The following is a 16,999-nucleotide window of genomic DNA, read 5'->3' on the forward strand; positions in this document are numbered from 1 at the left end:
GGGGGGGGTGGGGGTATGAGTCAGCATAGGGGGAGTCTGCGGCAGTCTGTGTCCGTATATGGGCTCCGTCAGGCCTGGTGCACCGTGGTCTGCCGGGAATGCTGGCAGATTCCTTGCATGTTTAGTGGCTTTGTGTGTGAGAGGCATGAATCGAAGAACAACACGTAACCACACTTTATCAGACAGTGTGAGCAAATTTATGTCCTAACAAAACCCAGCAGGAGGAGGAAGAGAAGGAGGAGGAGGAGGAGGACGGGCCGCTGTCTGCTGCCCAAAGCTGAAATGATGCTCTGTACTGGACAGCTTTGATAGTTGTTGACTTAGTTCTAGTTCTCATATCTTACACTTTTCAGGTGTTTTATTTGAAGTGTTGATATATATCAGAAGATATATCTGCGGTTAATGTAGTTTTACATTTCCACTGTCAGGCTTCTCTCCGGAGCTCTAATAACAACAGCTCGGTGAGCCAATCAGAAGAAAGGAGGCTCTGGGCCTCTCCTCTGATTGGATCACTGTTTTCTGCGTGAATAAATAAAAATATTGGAGATTTCAGGTAAACGCTCAGAGAAACCAAATCCTGTAAGGTTGGATGGTGGGTCTGGGTGGGCGGGGCTTGGAGCGTGGCTAAGAACAGTGACTGCTTTGTTGTGACATCACAAAGTTACAAAAGTCTTGACGACTCGTTTCAAGGCTCAGTTTCTTAATGCATTTCTCTGTTGACAATTTTTCACTCTTTGATTTATTTATTTTTTTTTATAGACGACTGATTATTCAGTTAACTATGAAAAAGATATATTTAAAGTATAACTAGTTGCACACTGTGGTCTCTTCTTCACTTCTGTTAATGTTGTGGTCGTGTGCTGTCTGTGCTGCAGTGGCTGAAAGGCTGCTATGTGACACACCCCTGCTTTAGCTGATCTGCATTCCTGCTGCAAGTACCAACCTGCGGCACCATTCACTCCCTCCTATCAGTACAAATGACAATTTATAGCTGTCAGTGAGTTTTATCTTTGCCTTCAGGCAACATTTCTCTCTCTTGCCCCCCCCTCCTTGCAATCACTCTTTCCCGTCTCTTCTGCGTCTAGCTTTGCCCCTTCTTTTCCTTTCCTATCATTCCTGAGCAGCCTGAGTTGCCACTCTGTTGCTATAACATCCAGCTCTCTCAAAGTTCCCATGGTGATGGGTCATCCAAACAGGCCCATCGTCTGACCCTCCTCCATTTTATCACTCTGCAGAGTGTTTTTCCACTGGGAGCTGCTCATATGTCATGTATGTCATGTAGCAGGGTTGGCAGCTCGCGAGCACATCTCTGTGTTGGCATATGAATTCAGACAGACAGTCAGCTGAAGTGGGAGATGTCCCAGATGTACTTCTGCATACAGGCAAAAAAAATTCCTCTGATTAAAGTCATCTGATCTAACGCTCACATGTTTCTTTGCATTAGATTTGCTTTTTTTCATCTCTTAACAGCCTTCATTTCTGAAGTAGCTTGCTCCTCAACTCCATCTTCAACATGCATCAAATTCCACCTCCCTCTTTTGGTTTAGACCCCCGTCCCTCCTAACCCCATCCTCAAACTCTTGGCCAAACAGCTTCCAGGCCCTCTTACTGCAGGCATTACATATTCAGCCTTTTCAGTAGCCTCAGCCCCCGACCGCAGCCCCAGCTCTCTTATGCAAAAATATCTAAGAAAAAAACGAATCATTCAAGACTTCATTGTTGTAGAGGTTGAGCTGCTGTTACCAGCAATTATTCCAGTCTAGACAACAATAACAAAACAAATTAAGTTGACAATGATGTGAGTAGCACTGGAATGAATTTAGCCTAAAGCTCTCCTGTCCAAAGAGGTTCATGTTGTTTCTCTTTAGCCTCGTTCTCTCTGTTGTCATGCTCCCTGCAGCCTTTATCAGAGTCTCAGGGAAACTGCCAAGTGAACACAGCTGCTGTCAGAGGTGGGATTCACACATCACATGACCCCAAACATTACGGACACACCACAGAGAGCCTGAAACCACTGTACACCCTTGATAGCCATCAGGACCTAGCCTCAAATCCTCACAAGAACCAGAACTTTAACCCCATTTTCCTCCTTAACTATGTTTTAATCACCATCCGCCAGGGCACACACACACACAAACACACTGCTCCACCCTTTCCTCAAGGGTGGACCTAAGCAATCATCCCTCCTGATCAACTGCTCCTTGTGCAACATGTGTGTGCACGCTGTAGTGTTTATATTGGAGTGTGTGTGTGTGTGTGTGTGTGTGTGTGTGTGTGTGTGTGTGTGTGTGTGTGTGTGTGTGTGAGATCTTCCTCATGCCCTGGCTAGCTTCTGGTTGCGTCACTTTCTCCTCTGCTTGCAGTGGTGCATGTGGTCGTGTGTGAACACAGACAAATGCCTCAGATGCAATTTACAACAACCAACCATGTTACCAGACGTGGTGTTATGTCATTCTGTTGCAATATAGACTGGTGTGTAAGTGAATGAGTTTATATCTGTTTAAATGTATAAATCATCCCAAACCTTTATATAGAAAACATAGAACGTGCATGGTGGCCGTACTAAAATAACAATAAGTAGCATGTGTATGTATCATATTTCTGCTCAGATGTTCCCATGTGAAAACATTTATATAACTCGTGCACTATGATTCATCCAGAAAGAGCCCTCTACACTCATCACAATAGTCTTTGTTTCTCAGTCTGTCTCGGTCTCCATCTTCTGATTACCTACATTATGTCTCAGACTGGGAGGGTTTGACTCATTTTTATGGTTTTAAGTGTTGATCCATAAGAAGGTATATTTGTGGTTTTAAGAACCGAAAACCATCTCAGTGTAGTTTACCATCTCCTCCCTCAGGCTTCTCTCTGGAGCTCTAGTAACAACAGGTCAGTGGCCAATCAGAAGAGAGGAGGCTCTAAGCCTGGACATGCACATCTTACTTTATACAATATGGGATCTTTTAAATACTGGATAGTGAATGAATGAATTTGTGGGACCATATTCATTTGGCCAAGTAAATCAGCATTCTTATTTTGTGCATGGTTTGGCCTCATGGGAATATGTACAGCTTGAATTGTAATGGCCCAGAATTTGAAGCCTCCACATATCAAGCAGATCCTGCTCAGATTTATGGTCACCAGTGGCAACACAGCAATTTCCTTTTGAGGTCCAAACCAACTGACGACTGGACCAGATAATCCAACATAGACGTCCACTCTCAACAGTATCAAAGGCTGCACTAAGATCAAGCAGCACCAGAACTGATGTTTGAATCCTATTCAATGTCATTTGATAACCTTCAGTGGAGATTGAAATCTGTAGGACATAAACTACTGCAATCCCTCCCCAGACCAGAGCATGGGCGATGACTTCTAGGTATGCACTCCCCTCCTCCTTCAAGACATACATGAGATAGCAGATAACAGATGTTCCTGAGGGGAATTTCACTTCTGATGGTTAAGTAGAAGCTCAAAGATCAAACAAGAGACAGAGTCCCTCTCATGGCGTGTATCTCCTATCTACATTCTTTGCGTGGTCATTGTGACCTGACTGTATCTAAAAAAAAAATTCAAAATACCCTAACCCTTTCAATACATGTGTGTGTAAAAAAAAAAAAAAAAAAAAAATCTGCTTCCTTTTTTTCTTTTTGTCTTATAACACTTCTACAGAACAAGGATGTTGCTCTGATATATTTTAGCATGATAACATGACTTCAAATCTGCTCTCTCTCCTTCTGGACTCTAGACTCTAAAGCCATCGTGGATGGGAACCTGAAGCTGATCCTGGGTCTGATATGGACCCTGATCCTGCACTACTCCATCTCCATGCCCATGTGGGACGAGGAGGAGGAGGCGGATGATGGCAAGCAGAAGACGCCTAAGCAGAGGCTGCTGGGATGGATCCAGAACAAGCTGCCCGAGCTTCCGATCACCAACTTCCACAGAGACTGGCAGACCGGTCGGGCCCTCGGTGCCCTGGTTGACAGCTGTGCTCCAGGTGAAGGAACTGTGTGTGTGTGTGTGTGTGTGTGTGTGTGTGTGTGTGTGTGTGTGCCCACATCTGTATCCCCCCATAGCCAGCGACTCGAGTTAACACCAGCCAAATCCTAATTGCCAGAAACATTTGTCTCTGGAGGAAAACATTGGACCACATAATTTTACTGTGATCATTTAAATACAGTGTTGAAACTCTTTTGCATCGTAGATGTAAGTTGGCTGATTTTAGCGTCATAACGTTCTGCAGCCAACAGTGACTGACAGCTGAGGTCAGGGAAGGCAGAAGTGCTTAATTCTCATCGCTGCGAGAGAAAAAACTGAGGGCAGTGGAGATGAAGAGCAGGAGTGCTGAGTCCTGTTAAATTAGTGAAGTGAGGAGAGAGGAGGAGCAAAGGGGGAGGAGGGATGTAGGTGAAGGAAAGTGAGGCATAAAGGAGGTTTCTGTTTACATACTCAGGATGTTTGGCATACCTGTGGATCACCAACAGCCTCGTGCCAGAGATAAGGATTCAACAAAAGTTTTTATGTCCCTACGGTGTCCAAAAATAACCCACAGACTTCAGACACAATTATAAACAAGTAGAGGAAAAACTGCTGACACAGACACTCTACCAGGATACGTTTGTGTGTTAATGATGGAGTATCATAACATCCAGTGGATAAATTCAAGGGCAGACGTCTTGACGAGCCACAGAGACAGATAATTACTGCTCCACATTCACCTTCGAATACAGATTAGGCATATTATGCGTTCTGCCTTTATCAGCTGGATGCCATCAAGGCTGCAACTTTGGAGTCAACATGTTTGGCCATATTTAGACAGATTATCAGGCTCTCAAGAGGCTCTCAGTTCCTTTGTGTAGTGAAGTTCACGTTTACTAAATGTCCCTGAATCCAACAGAAATACTGTGTCACTATAACAACAAAGTGCAACTTAGTTCCTAATTCTCCCTTTCATACATTCACAAGACAAAATGTGAGGTTGTGAATAATACAGAGTATCGCTGTGAATAAAAACAGTTTTTTGTCAGCTTTAAATACAATTTATAAGTTTTAAATGCACACAATAGAACTGCTTATTATCATTATAAATCTCTATATATATCGTCCGGACATGTTTCTACCTATCTTCATTAAATGAGTTATCATCCTGCTGCTTCCTGTAGTAAATCCAACTCTCCTTCCTGCAGGTCTGTGTCCTGACTGGGACCAGTGGGATCAGACCAAACCAGTGGACAACGCCCGTGAGGCCATGCAGCAAGCTGACGACTGGCTGGGCATCCCACAGGTAAAATACATACATACAACAATGGACCAGGAAGCTGTTTTGAACAAACACATTTTTATTACAAATTAAAAGTTTAATTCAGAGGCAGGATATTGGGGAGTGCTGCTACAGCCTCATTTAGCCTTGTATAACCAAAAGCTTATGGCTAAGAAGAAGAGTCGCTGGAAGTGAACAAATTGCACAACGTTGCCTTCACCACTTCTCACTTGTCTCTGTGGCCGTGTTAACAATCACAGGCTGGTGAACACTCAGTCAATAAGCAGCCCATGACTTTTTTTCAACAATTTGTGTAACTCTGTGCCAAAAGCAGCACATTTCATATCTATAATCTTAAAGGCAAAGAAGGAACCTGAGAACTACAATAAAGATTTGTCTACACATTTCCATATGAAAAATAAATGACTCATGTCTATGCACCATGTTTAGCACATCTTCACTGTTACACCACATTTACCACTATCAGACTGTCTGTCTGTTACCAAGGTTACCAGTGTTCAGCAGCAGGGACAAAGGATCACTTTAACCTACTAATGGTTTATTCTTGGACAGCTGTTTGTCCTAACGTTGTGTTAACTGAACCATGGTTTACCTTCAGTTTTACCTGATTAGACGAGGATAAACTAAATAAACTGAACTCGAGGAGAAGATGGATATTCAGTTTTTTTTTTTTTCTTAGTGTCAAGAAATCTCATGAAAAGACTAAAACCAAAAATGTTCTTCTCCTCCCTGTCTGTTGCACTTAGTCCCAAGCCCACTGCTTCCCACTGAAGAGGTTAAGGGTCACAAATATTCAGCTCTTAAAAAGCATTCAGTAACGTCCCAAAGCAGCTGGACACTGTAGCTTTTAGTAGACGTCCTGAGCCGATCCTCATCCTCCAGATCAGTGTAGAAACGATTCAGGAAGCAGCTTCGTATTTTTACCCAAACGTCACTGGCTGCAAATAATATCGGCTGTGGCTAATGAAGGTTAATTCAGGGATTTAACTTGCCAAACTTGGCTGCTGGTTTTGTGTCTGTACTCAGCCAAAGATTGAAGTTACAGAGTGGAGGCTCTTCCCTCACAAACGATGTACAGTTGCGAGCAGACTCAGCAGACTTACTCAATAAAACATCAATAATTTAAGCTTATAAACTTCATATTTTTGAACTACGACCTTCAGTATTTGGATCAAGCAGCTCAATCTGTCAGATTTTGTGGTAAACATTCAAACAGGAGGAAATAGTGCATTTGTTGAGAACTATTTTTAGTATTTAGTATTTAATTTTGATAATTTTCATTGCGTTTGCTGACGATAAGAAAATATAGAATATTTCACCAGACTTATCGTAATGATCATACTCATACATAATCAACACAACCCTGACTAAAACATTTTATCCCCTGTCGTGTTCGCCCAGAGGGAAAGTTCAGTGTTTGATAGGGAGATTCACCAAATGTAGTTTCACTGTGCTGGTTCTTGGGTTGTGACTGTCTGACAGTGTGTTGTGTTGGCACTGAGTTGGCACAGCGCTGGCAGCTGGCACAGCATAGCGTGCTGACAGTTGGCTCTGTGGTCGCTGCCGTTTCCGCCCTCAGCTCTGCTTCTGCTCAGAAACTGGCTCCGTCCCTTCCCCTGCTGTCTTTGTGGGTTGTAAAGTCAGACAATGAGTATGTCTTTGTGAGCGGGTGCCAGCCTGTTTGCATGTTAGTTTACCACAGGTACTTTCTGAGCTGAGGTGGAGGTTGGTATGTGGTATGATCACTAAATCACAACACAACTCAGTTGATTTTTTTTTGTGGGTAGACGTCTCCGTGGAAACTAATCAATCATTGCTTCAGGCTGTACAGCTGTGGCTTCTCTTTCATTAGCAAATATGTAAACAAGAACAACTGCCCTTTCATTTGTAAACGTTCTTGTCTTCTCAGGTGATTACCCCTGAAGAGATCGTTGACCCCAATGTGGACGAACATTCAGTCATGACCTACCTGTCCCAGTTCCCCAAGGCTAAACTGAAGCCTGGTGCACCTCTCCGACCCAAACTCAACCCCAAGAAGGCCCGCGCCTATGGACCCGGTACACACACACACACACACACGCACACACGCACACACGCACACACACACACACACACACACCTGCAGCTGCAGCTAGACTTCAACAAGGAAACAAATGCAGTACCCGGAGCAGCTGGATCAGATTAGAATATGTTTACAGCCGATGACCCAGAAACTGAGAGCTTGTCCAAATTAGGCAAATTTATTTACTGTAGATTCTTCTGGATTCTGCCTTAAATTTGACATGAATGTTAAATGACATGCACAGGTACCCACAGCATTTTCACTTCAGTTCAGGACCATATTTATATGTATTTTTAATGTACTGTCCCTCCTCTCTCTGCAGGTATCGAGCCTGTCGGTAATGTGGTGATGAAGAAAGCTGTGTTCACCGTCGAGACCATCAGTGCAGGAATGGGAGAGGTGCTGGTCTATGTGGAGGACCCTGCTGGACACAGAGAGGAGGTGAGACACTGGTCCTGAAGAGATACAGTCTTCTAACTTTTCTAGCTCATGGTGGCACTATACTATTTGTGTTAACTTCTTAAAACGTTCCTCTCAGGCTAAAGTGACAGCCAACAATGACAAGAACCGCACCTACTCTGTCTTCTACATCCCTAAAGTCACAGGCATGCACAAGGTAAGCTAAGAGCTTATTTTTTATGCATAGGACTGAACTCACATGAGTGTGATATGACTCTCTAAGAAGTAGAGAGGGCTGCACTGTAGTTAACGTTATGATATTTGGAGCAGGATACATGACGTAAAATGTATAGCTGGATTAATCAATTAAAAATAATCCTTTGTCACGGCAAAAAGATTACATTGAGAAAACATTTAAGGCTTTTCAGGGCCTGCATGTAACCTGTATGCCCTGTAAGTGGGACCTGAGTGTTAAAGGCTTCACTCTCTCCTTTCTGCTTTGTAGGTGACTGTGCTGTTTGCAGGGCAGCACATCTCTAAGAGCCCTTTTGAAGTGGAGGTTGGCATGGCTCAAGGAGACTCCAGCAAGGCCACGGCCCAGGGACCAGGCCTGGAGCCCTCAGGAAACATCGCCAACAAGGCCACCTACTTTGACGTCTACACAGCAGGTAATAACACGGACGCTGTTAGTGAGGTTTGGCTTCCTTACTGTTGTTAGGATGGAAACTGAGGATGTCTGTGCGAGTGTGTTTTATCATGTGTTTTCCTGTTCTTGAATGCCCCTCATTGACTTCCCTGTTCTCTCAGGTGCCGGTGTTGGGGAGGTGGAGGTGGTGATCATGGACCCTGCCGGCAAGAAGAACACGGTGACTTGCACCATCGAGGATAAGGGCAACAGCAGCTACCGCTGCACCTACAAACCCACCCAGGAGGGCCAGCACATCATCTATGTCACGTTCGCTGGTGGTCAGATCAGCAAGAGCCCCTTCACAGTCAACGTGGGAGAGGGTAAGAGTCATACATTTGAGAGAAATCTTGCTCATAAGTTGTCCTGTATAGGATGTTACTGCTAAATGTTTTTCCCTGTTAAAGTTGCATTAATGGAAGTCCAAGATCTGTGACTGTGAGCAATAACAAAGCCCACTGTGAAGCCAACATTTTTTAAATATATGCTCACTCTGCTGTTTTTTTTCTTCAGTTGTGTCTAATGCTTTGCTGTCTCTTCCTGCCACTGTACTGGATGCCGTGTCCTCTCTCCTCCCCTCCCTCCTTCCCTCCTTCCCTTCTTCTCTTCGATAGCGGCCTGGTGGTATCTGTCCTCTCTCTGGAACGGCCTCTTCCTTCTGCTGTCATTTCCTGTTTCCTGGGATCTCTCTTGGGTACCCACTGTGCGCATGCGTGTGTGTGTGTGTGTGTGTGTGTGTGTGTGTGTGTGTGTGTTTGTCATCTGCCTCTAAACTCAAAATGACTCAGGCATCTCCAGTACTTTTTCCTTATTAGGAGGTTTCGGCATATCCATGAGGAAATACTCTAACTAAGAAATTCAGCCACATATGCTCACATTTAGATGGAAGAATGCCACCATTAAACTGCAGTTTGTATTTGCCAGAAAACAGATGCCTCATTTCTTCCAGCTCACTAAGGGTCTTAAGTTTACACAGTGACACAATTCACAAAGAAGTGTACTTGTAATTGCATGACCAGCATTGTTTAAAATATAGCTTTTGGCACAATGATTCATGGTTACATGGAATTAAAGTATGTGGTAGGACTGTAATTAGCGTTGCCTCTCTGAGAGATAACACAACCTTTAAGTTGCATTGGGTGTGTCCACCTCAGACAAGCAAAAACATATAATAAAAAACAATTGAATGTTTAAAGGTCCCATAATGTATAAAGTGAGACTACTCTGTCTTTTTTGATTATAAAGCTGTATTATATATTATATATATTAATACATTAACACTGTGAAAGAATCAAAGTGCTCAGTCCAAAGGAAAATGCACACAGCCTGTATTAAGAAACTGAGCCTTAAAACGAGCCGTCAGGACTTCCTGAACTTTGTGATGTCACAACAAAACAGTTACCGCCCTCAGCCATGCCCCAAGCCCCGCCCACCTGGACCCACCTTCCAACCCTACAGGATTTGATTTCTAGTGTTTACCTGAAATCTCCTATATTTTTATTAATTCACTCAGAGCCTCTCTTCTGATTGGCTGACTGACCCATTGTTACTACCGCTCCAGAGCGAAGCCCGAGAGAGGAGATGTAATACTACATTGAGATGGTTTTTGGTTCTTAAAACCACAAATATATCTTCTTATGAATATCAAAGCTTTAAATAAAACACAGAAAAAAAGAGTTAAATATGGGACCTTTTAACAAGAAATAAGAAACAATGAAATATTTGTGATATCAAAACATTTCTGTATCACCTTATAATAAGGCACTGTTAAAAGTTATTAAAAAAAACAAATACCTTTATTAATGGTTAATAAATCATTTTAAAAAAAAAGCTTCATCTATCATCAATTTCTGTTTAACCTGGAAGATTTCTGACAGATTTTCTAACTAATTATCATTAGTCATAGTGGTTCTGCCAAGTATACCAGATTAGCACACATGACCTGCTGACATCAAAATACATTTTAATATAATAAAATATAAATGTGTCGTTTTTCTTAGAGTGCCAAGTAGTCCACTCCCTGGAAAATATCTTGTGCCTCTTTCAATAGTCTCTGTTCCTGTGGGGTTTCCTTTGCTTCCTGCAGGGTGTCCAAGTGTGACTCAGCAGCTCCTATTTTATGCACTTTCAATTAGCAGATATGAAGGATACACAACTTCCTGTGTGGGGATAAGGGCTCACATCCTTCACTGTGGTCTATGATTTCACTCTGCGGGATAAGATAGATGGATAAGAGGCGGAGGGGGGTGTGCGAGGTAGAGGGAAGGCAGGAAAGGACAATTGAACTGTAAGCTTTCCAGCCTCCCTTCACTGTGATGGATGCACCATTCGGATGGAAATTATTTTGGTTTCATATGGTTCACCCCGCACCTCATTCCTCTTCTCCCCACTGAAACCACCACTGAACTCTCTTATGGTCGTAATGTTGGAGTCATAATACCGAGAGTTGTCTCTGTGTCTGTTTCTCTCTCACTCCTTCATTGTGTGTGTCTCTCCACAGCGTGTAACCCCACCCTCTGCAGAGCTAAGGGCCGTGGTCTGCAGCCAAAGGGCCTGAGGGTGAAGGAGACTGCAGACTTTAAGGTTTACACCAAAGGAGCTGGCACCGGAGAGCTCAAGGTCTCCATCAAGGGCCCCAGTGAGTTACGCTGCAAACACCAGTCTTGTTATTACTAATTCCAAATTGTTTATCAGCTCCATCACTTTAGGCAAGGTCTGATATACTTTTGAAGCATAGATTAATAATCCTCAGATAGATATGACAAAATAAGACTAGATTTAATACTGTTCCCTTAATGCTACATTAATCCATATTTGGCTAAGTCGCTCAAATCCCTATTTTAATGTGACAGTTCCTTTTAGTGACGAAGCCACAGGGAGTTATCACCTGATGCAGCAGTTTCCCTCAGTGTTTTAGCCCCTTGTAGCTAGCTAATGTCACTCAGCTACACTGCGAGCTGTAACTGCTCTCACCAGCCTTGTTTCCAGCAGCAGCAAATAGCAGGCAAAGTTAGCTGCTTGTTTTTAATACTAATTAGCAAATTTTAGCCAGCTAATAAGCTAAACTAAGATGGTGAACAATATACCTGATTATATAGGTATATATTATATATTAGATAATAATAATGAATGTTGTGTTTAAAGCTTGTTACGTTGCCCCCAAGTGGCCAAAGAATCAATTCCTGTAGGTTTAAGCCTCATATACTTGCTGTGTTAGTTATCTACACTGTGATACTAATGTCCTTCACTGTGTTCACAGAGGGTCTTGAGGAGCCGTGTAAAAGGAAAGATCTTGGAGATGGTGTGTATGGATTTGAGTATTACCCCACCACACCTGGAACATACACCATCACCATCACCTGGGGAGGACAGCACATCCCCCGCAGGTACACACACCGGCATGTAAAACAATAAACACTACAACTGAACTACTTTAACTTGTGGTTGTGGCTGATCGCTGTCTGCTCTGTTTAGTCCCATTGAGGTCAAGATTGGTGCTGAGGCCGGCCAGCAGAAGGTGAGGGCCTGGGGTCCAGGACTGGAGGGTGGCATTGTTGGCAAATCTGCCGACTTCGTGGTGGAGGCTGTTGGAGACAACGTCGGTACACTGGGTAAGAGATGACAGCGATAACACAAACAGTCCTCAAAGTATGTGTGGTTGTGAGTATCCAAAGCAAAGTGTGTTGGTTTTTCCCTGTTCAGGTTTCTCTGTGGAAGGTCCATCTCAGGCCAAAATTGAATGTGATGACAAGGGCGATGGATCCTGTGACGTGCGCTACTGGCCCACAGAGCCTGGAGAGTATGCTGTGCATGTGCTCTGCAACAACGAAGACATCCAGCACTCTCCCTTCATGGCCGAGATTGTCAACGCACCAAACAAAGACTTCTACCCAGACAAGGTATGCACACACCCAGGGACACATGTACTGCAAAACAGATACAGAAGTAAAACTGATATTATATATACTGTATATCTAAAGCACCATTATGTTTTCTTACAGGTTAAGGCTTATGGTCCAGGCCTTCAAAGCAGTGGTTTGGCTGTTGGAAAGCCCACTGAGTTCACAGTCGATGCCAAACAAGGAGGAAAAGCTCCTCTGAAGATCGTGGCTCAGGTGTGTTTCAGCATGTGACCAGAAGTGTACTGCATGTGTAGGATCGTCTGGCCCGGATTCAGCCGCTCAGACATCTCGGTCTTTAAGTTGTATACACCTCGATACTGTAGATCTATGGGATTTTATTAGTATTGTCTTATTTAACTCTTTGGTTTTCCACACCTGCACAGGATGGTGAAGGCACTCCTGTGGATGTCCAGGTTAAGGATAATGGCAACGGCACATACACCTGTACCTACACCCCACGCAAACCTGTAAAACACACTGTCATGGTCTCCTGGGGAGGAGTCAACATACCTGACAGCCCATTCAGGGTGAGTACACACATACACACACATTTACAGGTGGTTTTACATTTTATCGCAGAAAAGTCTCTTGAGCTGTTGTGTTTCTGACCATAGATGAACATCGGAGCAGGCTGTCATCCAAACAAGGTGAAGGTGTCAGGACCCGGGGTGGCCAAGACTGGCCTCAAGGCCTTCGAGCCAACATACTTCACCGTGGACTGCGCAGAGGCTGGTCAAGGTAAAGCTACATAAAACAGTTGCATCCTCAATAACTGATGACATATAAACCATGAGTAGTTTTGACAGGAGATCTGCAGAGATTTTAAAGCTGCAATAATCAGTATTTGTAAATCAACAATAGATCAGATACTGTATGTAACGTGAAAGGCGTCACTTGTTAGAAACACACTGGCTCCAAGTGGCCAAAAATGAATTAAGACAAAAGAGGCAAAATGGCTGCAGCAGACAACTGAAGAGCATCAGCTGAAACGATCCATGTGTTTTGTTTCCTGTCCTCAGGTGACATCAGCATAGGAATCAAGTGCGCCCCCGGAGTGGTGGGACCCGCAGAGGCCGACATCGACTTTGACATCATCAGGAATGACAACGACACTTTCACCGTCAAATACACTCCCCCTGGAGCAGGCAGCTACACCATCATGGTCCTGTTTGCCGACCAGGTGAGTCCGACTCATGCACTGTTCGAATTATGAATGAGAGCAGAATGTGCATGTGCAGAATCCAGGGTTGACGATGTGTGCTCTGTGTGTGCGTTTGAATACAGTGTGGCTTACGTTTGTTGTTTAGGCTATTCCAATGACGCCCATCAGGGTCAAAGTGGATCCTTCTCATGATGCCAGCAAAGTGAAGGCGGAGGGACCAGGACTGAGCCGCAGCGGTAAGACCACCTTTTCAGTCTGAAGTATTTTTATTTATCTCTGCAACTTCCTGTTTTCTATTTTCTGTTGAGCTGCGGTGGTGAACACAACCAACTACCTAGTTTTTCTATTCGTTGAAGTCAAACCTCCACAATTACTTAACTGGCATCGCACTCTTAAAAAAATATATTTTATAAACTGCTGGAGTTTGAGAAATGGAAATGAATTAATTTGAATTTGAATTAATTAATTAATTAATTCTCTCTCTCTCTCTCTCTCAGGTGTTGAATTGAACAAGCCCACTCATTTCACTGTGAACACTAAAGGGGCAGGAAAGGCGAACCTGGACTGTAACTTCAGTGGTCCAACCAAAGGAGAATCCGTCAAGGACTTTGAAATCATCAACAACCATGACAACACACACACTGTGAAATACACACCTGTGCAGCAGGTAAGATGGGAGAGGGAGTCGCACATATGAACGATTCTGATGAACATCCAGTCTCTCTACACATACAAGGAAAAGTTTGACATTGTGGGAGTTTGGTTTCTAGCCCAGACTTTGATTAGAAGATCGACACCACTCTCATGTCTGTGCGCTAATTATGAAGCTAGAGCTAGAAGACAGTTAGCTTAGCATAAAATTTGAAACAGGGGGAAACAGCTAGCCTCTAAAGCTCCTCTAAAAAACTCTAAAGCTCAGTGCAGGACACGTTTTATTTATTTATTTATTTTTTAAAGTTTAAAAGTTAAAGAAATAAGATTATGTTAATTACTGAACTTACTTATTTTTACTTGGCTAGCTAGTCTCTATGCTAAGCTAAGCTAAGATAATCACTCCTGGCTCCAGCTCCACATTTCCCAAAAGGTCAAACTGTTCCTTTAACTAGACTCAGTAACGGACACATTTTCATGGTATCCATGGTTACAGATTTCAGAACGGTAATTTGCTTCTATTAATCAACTGTTTTGCTGTTTTGCCAGCTGTTACTTTTTTTATGTAGGTTTTGATATTGTGTTAAGGCAGCGTCATTCTGTCTCCCCTTTTTATAATTTATGTGATCCCATCTGCTCCCCCTCCTGCCTCAGGGTCCCATGGGAGTCGCTGTGACCTATGGTGGAGATCACATTCCCAAGAGCCCCTTCAACGTCGCTGTGGCACCCACAGTGGACCTCAGCAAGATTAATGTCACAGGCCTCGGAGACAGTACGTACTCTCTCTCTCTCGTACCTCCACACGTTTCGATTTCAGCCCTCAAGTGTAGTATCATTTTGTGTTGCCATACAGCACATAATCCCTGGTCTAATGACCCATTTTGTCTTTGTTGTTACACTCGACCTCTAGCATTTTGCTTGTAGCATGGAAGCCCATTTGTGACAGGAAAAGAAAAAAATAAATGAAAAGTAATGCATGATAGATAATTATAATTATTAGATATTCAATTAAAATTATGAGTTTGTATGTTAACACTATGACCTGAGTTACAAATTTAAAGATTTTAAGAATTACAAGTCATTATTTTGAATTGGTGTCTTGTAATTTTCTTTTTGTGGTTGCCCAAATGCAACACCTGTCTGTTCATCATATCTAGAATAGCCTTTTTCTAGCTGGAGTGTTGGTGTGTTTTCAAATCTACAGCGCTCTCTCTGTTCTATGTGTCACTGTAGAGATGACTGTAGGCAAAGACAAGGAAGTGACTGTCAAATCAAAGGGTGCTGGCGGTCAGGGCAAGGTCGCTGCCAAGGTGACCGGACCATCAGGGAAGCCAGTGACCAGCAAGGTATGGCATATGATTTCTCTATGAAGAAAGTCTCCAGAAGCCGAGTGTTGATGTTTGAGATGCTTTATTTTTCATAATGTAACTAAATTATTCATGTTGAGCAAAATCTCACATCTCTAACAGACGCTGCTCACATGCTGTTTAATAATTGGTAAAATCCTGGTCATAATTCTTGTTCCAGGTTGAGCCAGGACTGAGCCCAGAGACCAGCCAGGTGAAGTTCATCCCACGGGAGGCGGGGCCATACCAGGTTGAATTGACCTATGATGGAGCTCCTATTCCTGGATCCCCCTTCACCCCTACAGCTTACCCTGCCACAGACCCCTCCAAGGTTAGCAGCTGTTACTGACAGATGGTGCTGGTACACATCAAAAATATGTATAACAGGAAAATTAAACTGAAGTACTTTGTTGCTGAAACACTTTTAGTGATTAATCACTTGCCTCCTCTCGCTTCTCCTCTCAGGTACGCTGCTCTGGCCCAGGCCTGGAGCGTGCCAAGGTCGGGGAGACAGGGGAGTTCATTGTGGACTGTACCAACGCCGGCCCGGCTGAGCTGACCATCGAGATCATCTCAGACAGTGGCACCGAGGCCGAGGTTCACATCCAGGACAACGGAGATGGGACCTACACCATCACCTATATCCCTCTGTACCCCGGCTCTTACACTCTCACCATCCGCTACGGTGGCCAGGATGTGCCCAACTTCCCTGCTCGGCTCAACGTCGAGCCTGCGGTCGACGCCAGTGGAGTCCGTGTGTTTGGACCAGGAGTGGAGGGCAAAGGTGCGATAAGATTGAAATGCTTTACATCTGGTTTTATCTGGTTTGTTATTTTGTGTTTTGGTCACTGTAGTTGGATATAATGCATTTTCATTGTGTATCTCCTGCATATTTATTATGCTGTAGATATATTTTTTTTGTGCTAGATCCTATCCTATTCCCTTTTGTGAACCTTTTAATGTAATCTAAGCCTAAACCAGCATGACGTCTGATCCGTGTCCTGTGTTTTCAGGTGTTTTCCGTGAGGCCACCACAGACTTCACTGTGGATGCTCGTGCTCTCACACAGAAAGGAGGCGACCACATCAAAACCCTCATTAGCAACCCGTCTGGCAGCCGCACGGACGCCCTGATCACAGACCGCGGAGATGGGACCTACAACGTTGAGTACACTCCCTACGAGGAGGGTGAGTCCAAGCGTAATAATGTGTGCAGACTTTGTAGGTTTGTCATTGGATTCTCTGGTGTTTATATTGTGTGTGTATTTCAGGCCCACACAATGTCGAGGTTTGCTATGACGGCTCTCCGGTGCCCAAGAGTCCATTCCGTGTTGGCGTCACTGAGGGCTGTGATCCAGCTCGTGTTCGCGTGCATGGCCCTGGCCTGAAAGGCGGCATCACCAACAAGCCCAACAAGTTCACAGTGGAAACCCGGTAAGTGAGACGAAACACTCACAAGGAAGAGTTCAAGATGGAAAATGTGTTTTTTTCCTACTTTTTTTTTTTTTT

At 43.8% G+C, this 16,999-nt stretch overlaps 1 protein-coding gene across 1 annotated transcript in view; it reads left to right on the forward strand.

Moving 5' to 3' along the window:
- flna (filamin A, alpha (actin binding protein 280)) overlaps positions 1 to 16,999 on the forward strand; it is a 48,278-nt gene that overhangs the window by 17,301 nt on the left and 13,978 nt on the right. The window contains exons 3-25 of the mRNA XM_087173920.1: positions 3,749 to 4,000; positions 5,190 to 5,287; positions 7,194 to 7,341; positions 7,669 to 7,787; positions 7,885 to 7,962; positions 8,251 to 8,413; positions 8,553 to 8,753; positions 10,931 to 11,068; positions 11,690 to 11,816; positions 11,905 to 12,041; positions 12,133 to 12,329; positions 12,432 to 12,545; positions 12,716 to 12,859; positions 12,947 to 13,070; positions 13,352 to 13,512; positions 13,640 to 13,730; positions 13,992 to 14,161; positions 14,800 to 14,917; positions 15,379 to 15,491; positions 15,673 to 15,822; positions 15,957 to 16,275; positions 16,505 to 16,678; positions 16,762 to 16,924. Of these exons, the coding sequence (XP_087030046.1) occupies positions 3,749 to 4,000; positions 5,190 to 5,287; positions 7,194 to 7,341; positions 7,669 to 7,787; positions 7,885 to 7,962; positions 8,251 to 8,413; positions 8,553 to 8,753; positions 10,931 to 11,068; positions 11,690 to 11,816; positions 11,905 to 12,041; positions 12,133 to 12,329; positions 12,432 to 12,545; positions 12,716 to 12,859; positions 12,947 to 13,070; positions 13,352 to 13,512; positions 13,640 to 13,730; positions 13,992 to 14,161; positions 14,800 to 14,917; positions 15,379 to 15,491; positions 15,673 to 15,822; positions 15,957 to 16,275; positions 16,505 to 16,678; positions 16,762 to 16,924 (3,499 nt within the window). The remainder of the gene's footprint in view (positions 1 to 3,748; positions 4,001 to 5,189; positions 5,288 to 7,193; positions 7,342 to 7,668; positions 7,788 to 7,884; positions 7,963 to 8,250; positions 8,414 to 8,552; positions 8,754 to 10,930; positions 11,069 to 11,689; positions 11,817 to 11,904; positions 12,042 to 12,132; positions 12,330 to 12,431; positions 12,546 to 12,715; positions 12,860 to 12,946; positions 13,071 to 13,351; positions 13,513 to 13,639; positions 13,731 to 13,991; positions 14,162 to 14,799; positions 14,918 to 15,378; positions 15,492 to 15,672; positions 15,823 to 15,956; positions 16,276 to 16,504; positions 16,679 to 16,761; positions 16,925 to 16,999) is intronic.

The sequence above is a fragment of the Seriola lalandi genome, unplaced genomic scaffold (assembly GCF_002814215.2).
Source record: "Seriola lalandi dorsalis isolate HSWRI2012SDOR001 ecotype SW California unplaced genomic scaffold, Sedor1 jcf7180002054292, whole genome shotgun sequence".
NCBI classification, from domain to species: Eukaryota; Metazoa; Chordata; class Actinopteri; order Carangiformes; family Carangidae; genus Seriola; species Seriola lalandi.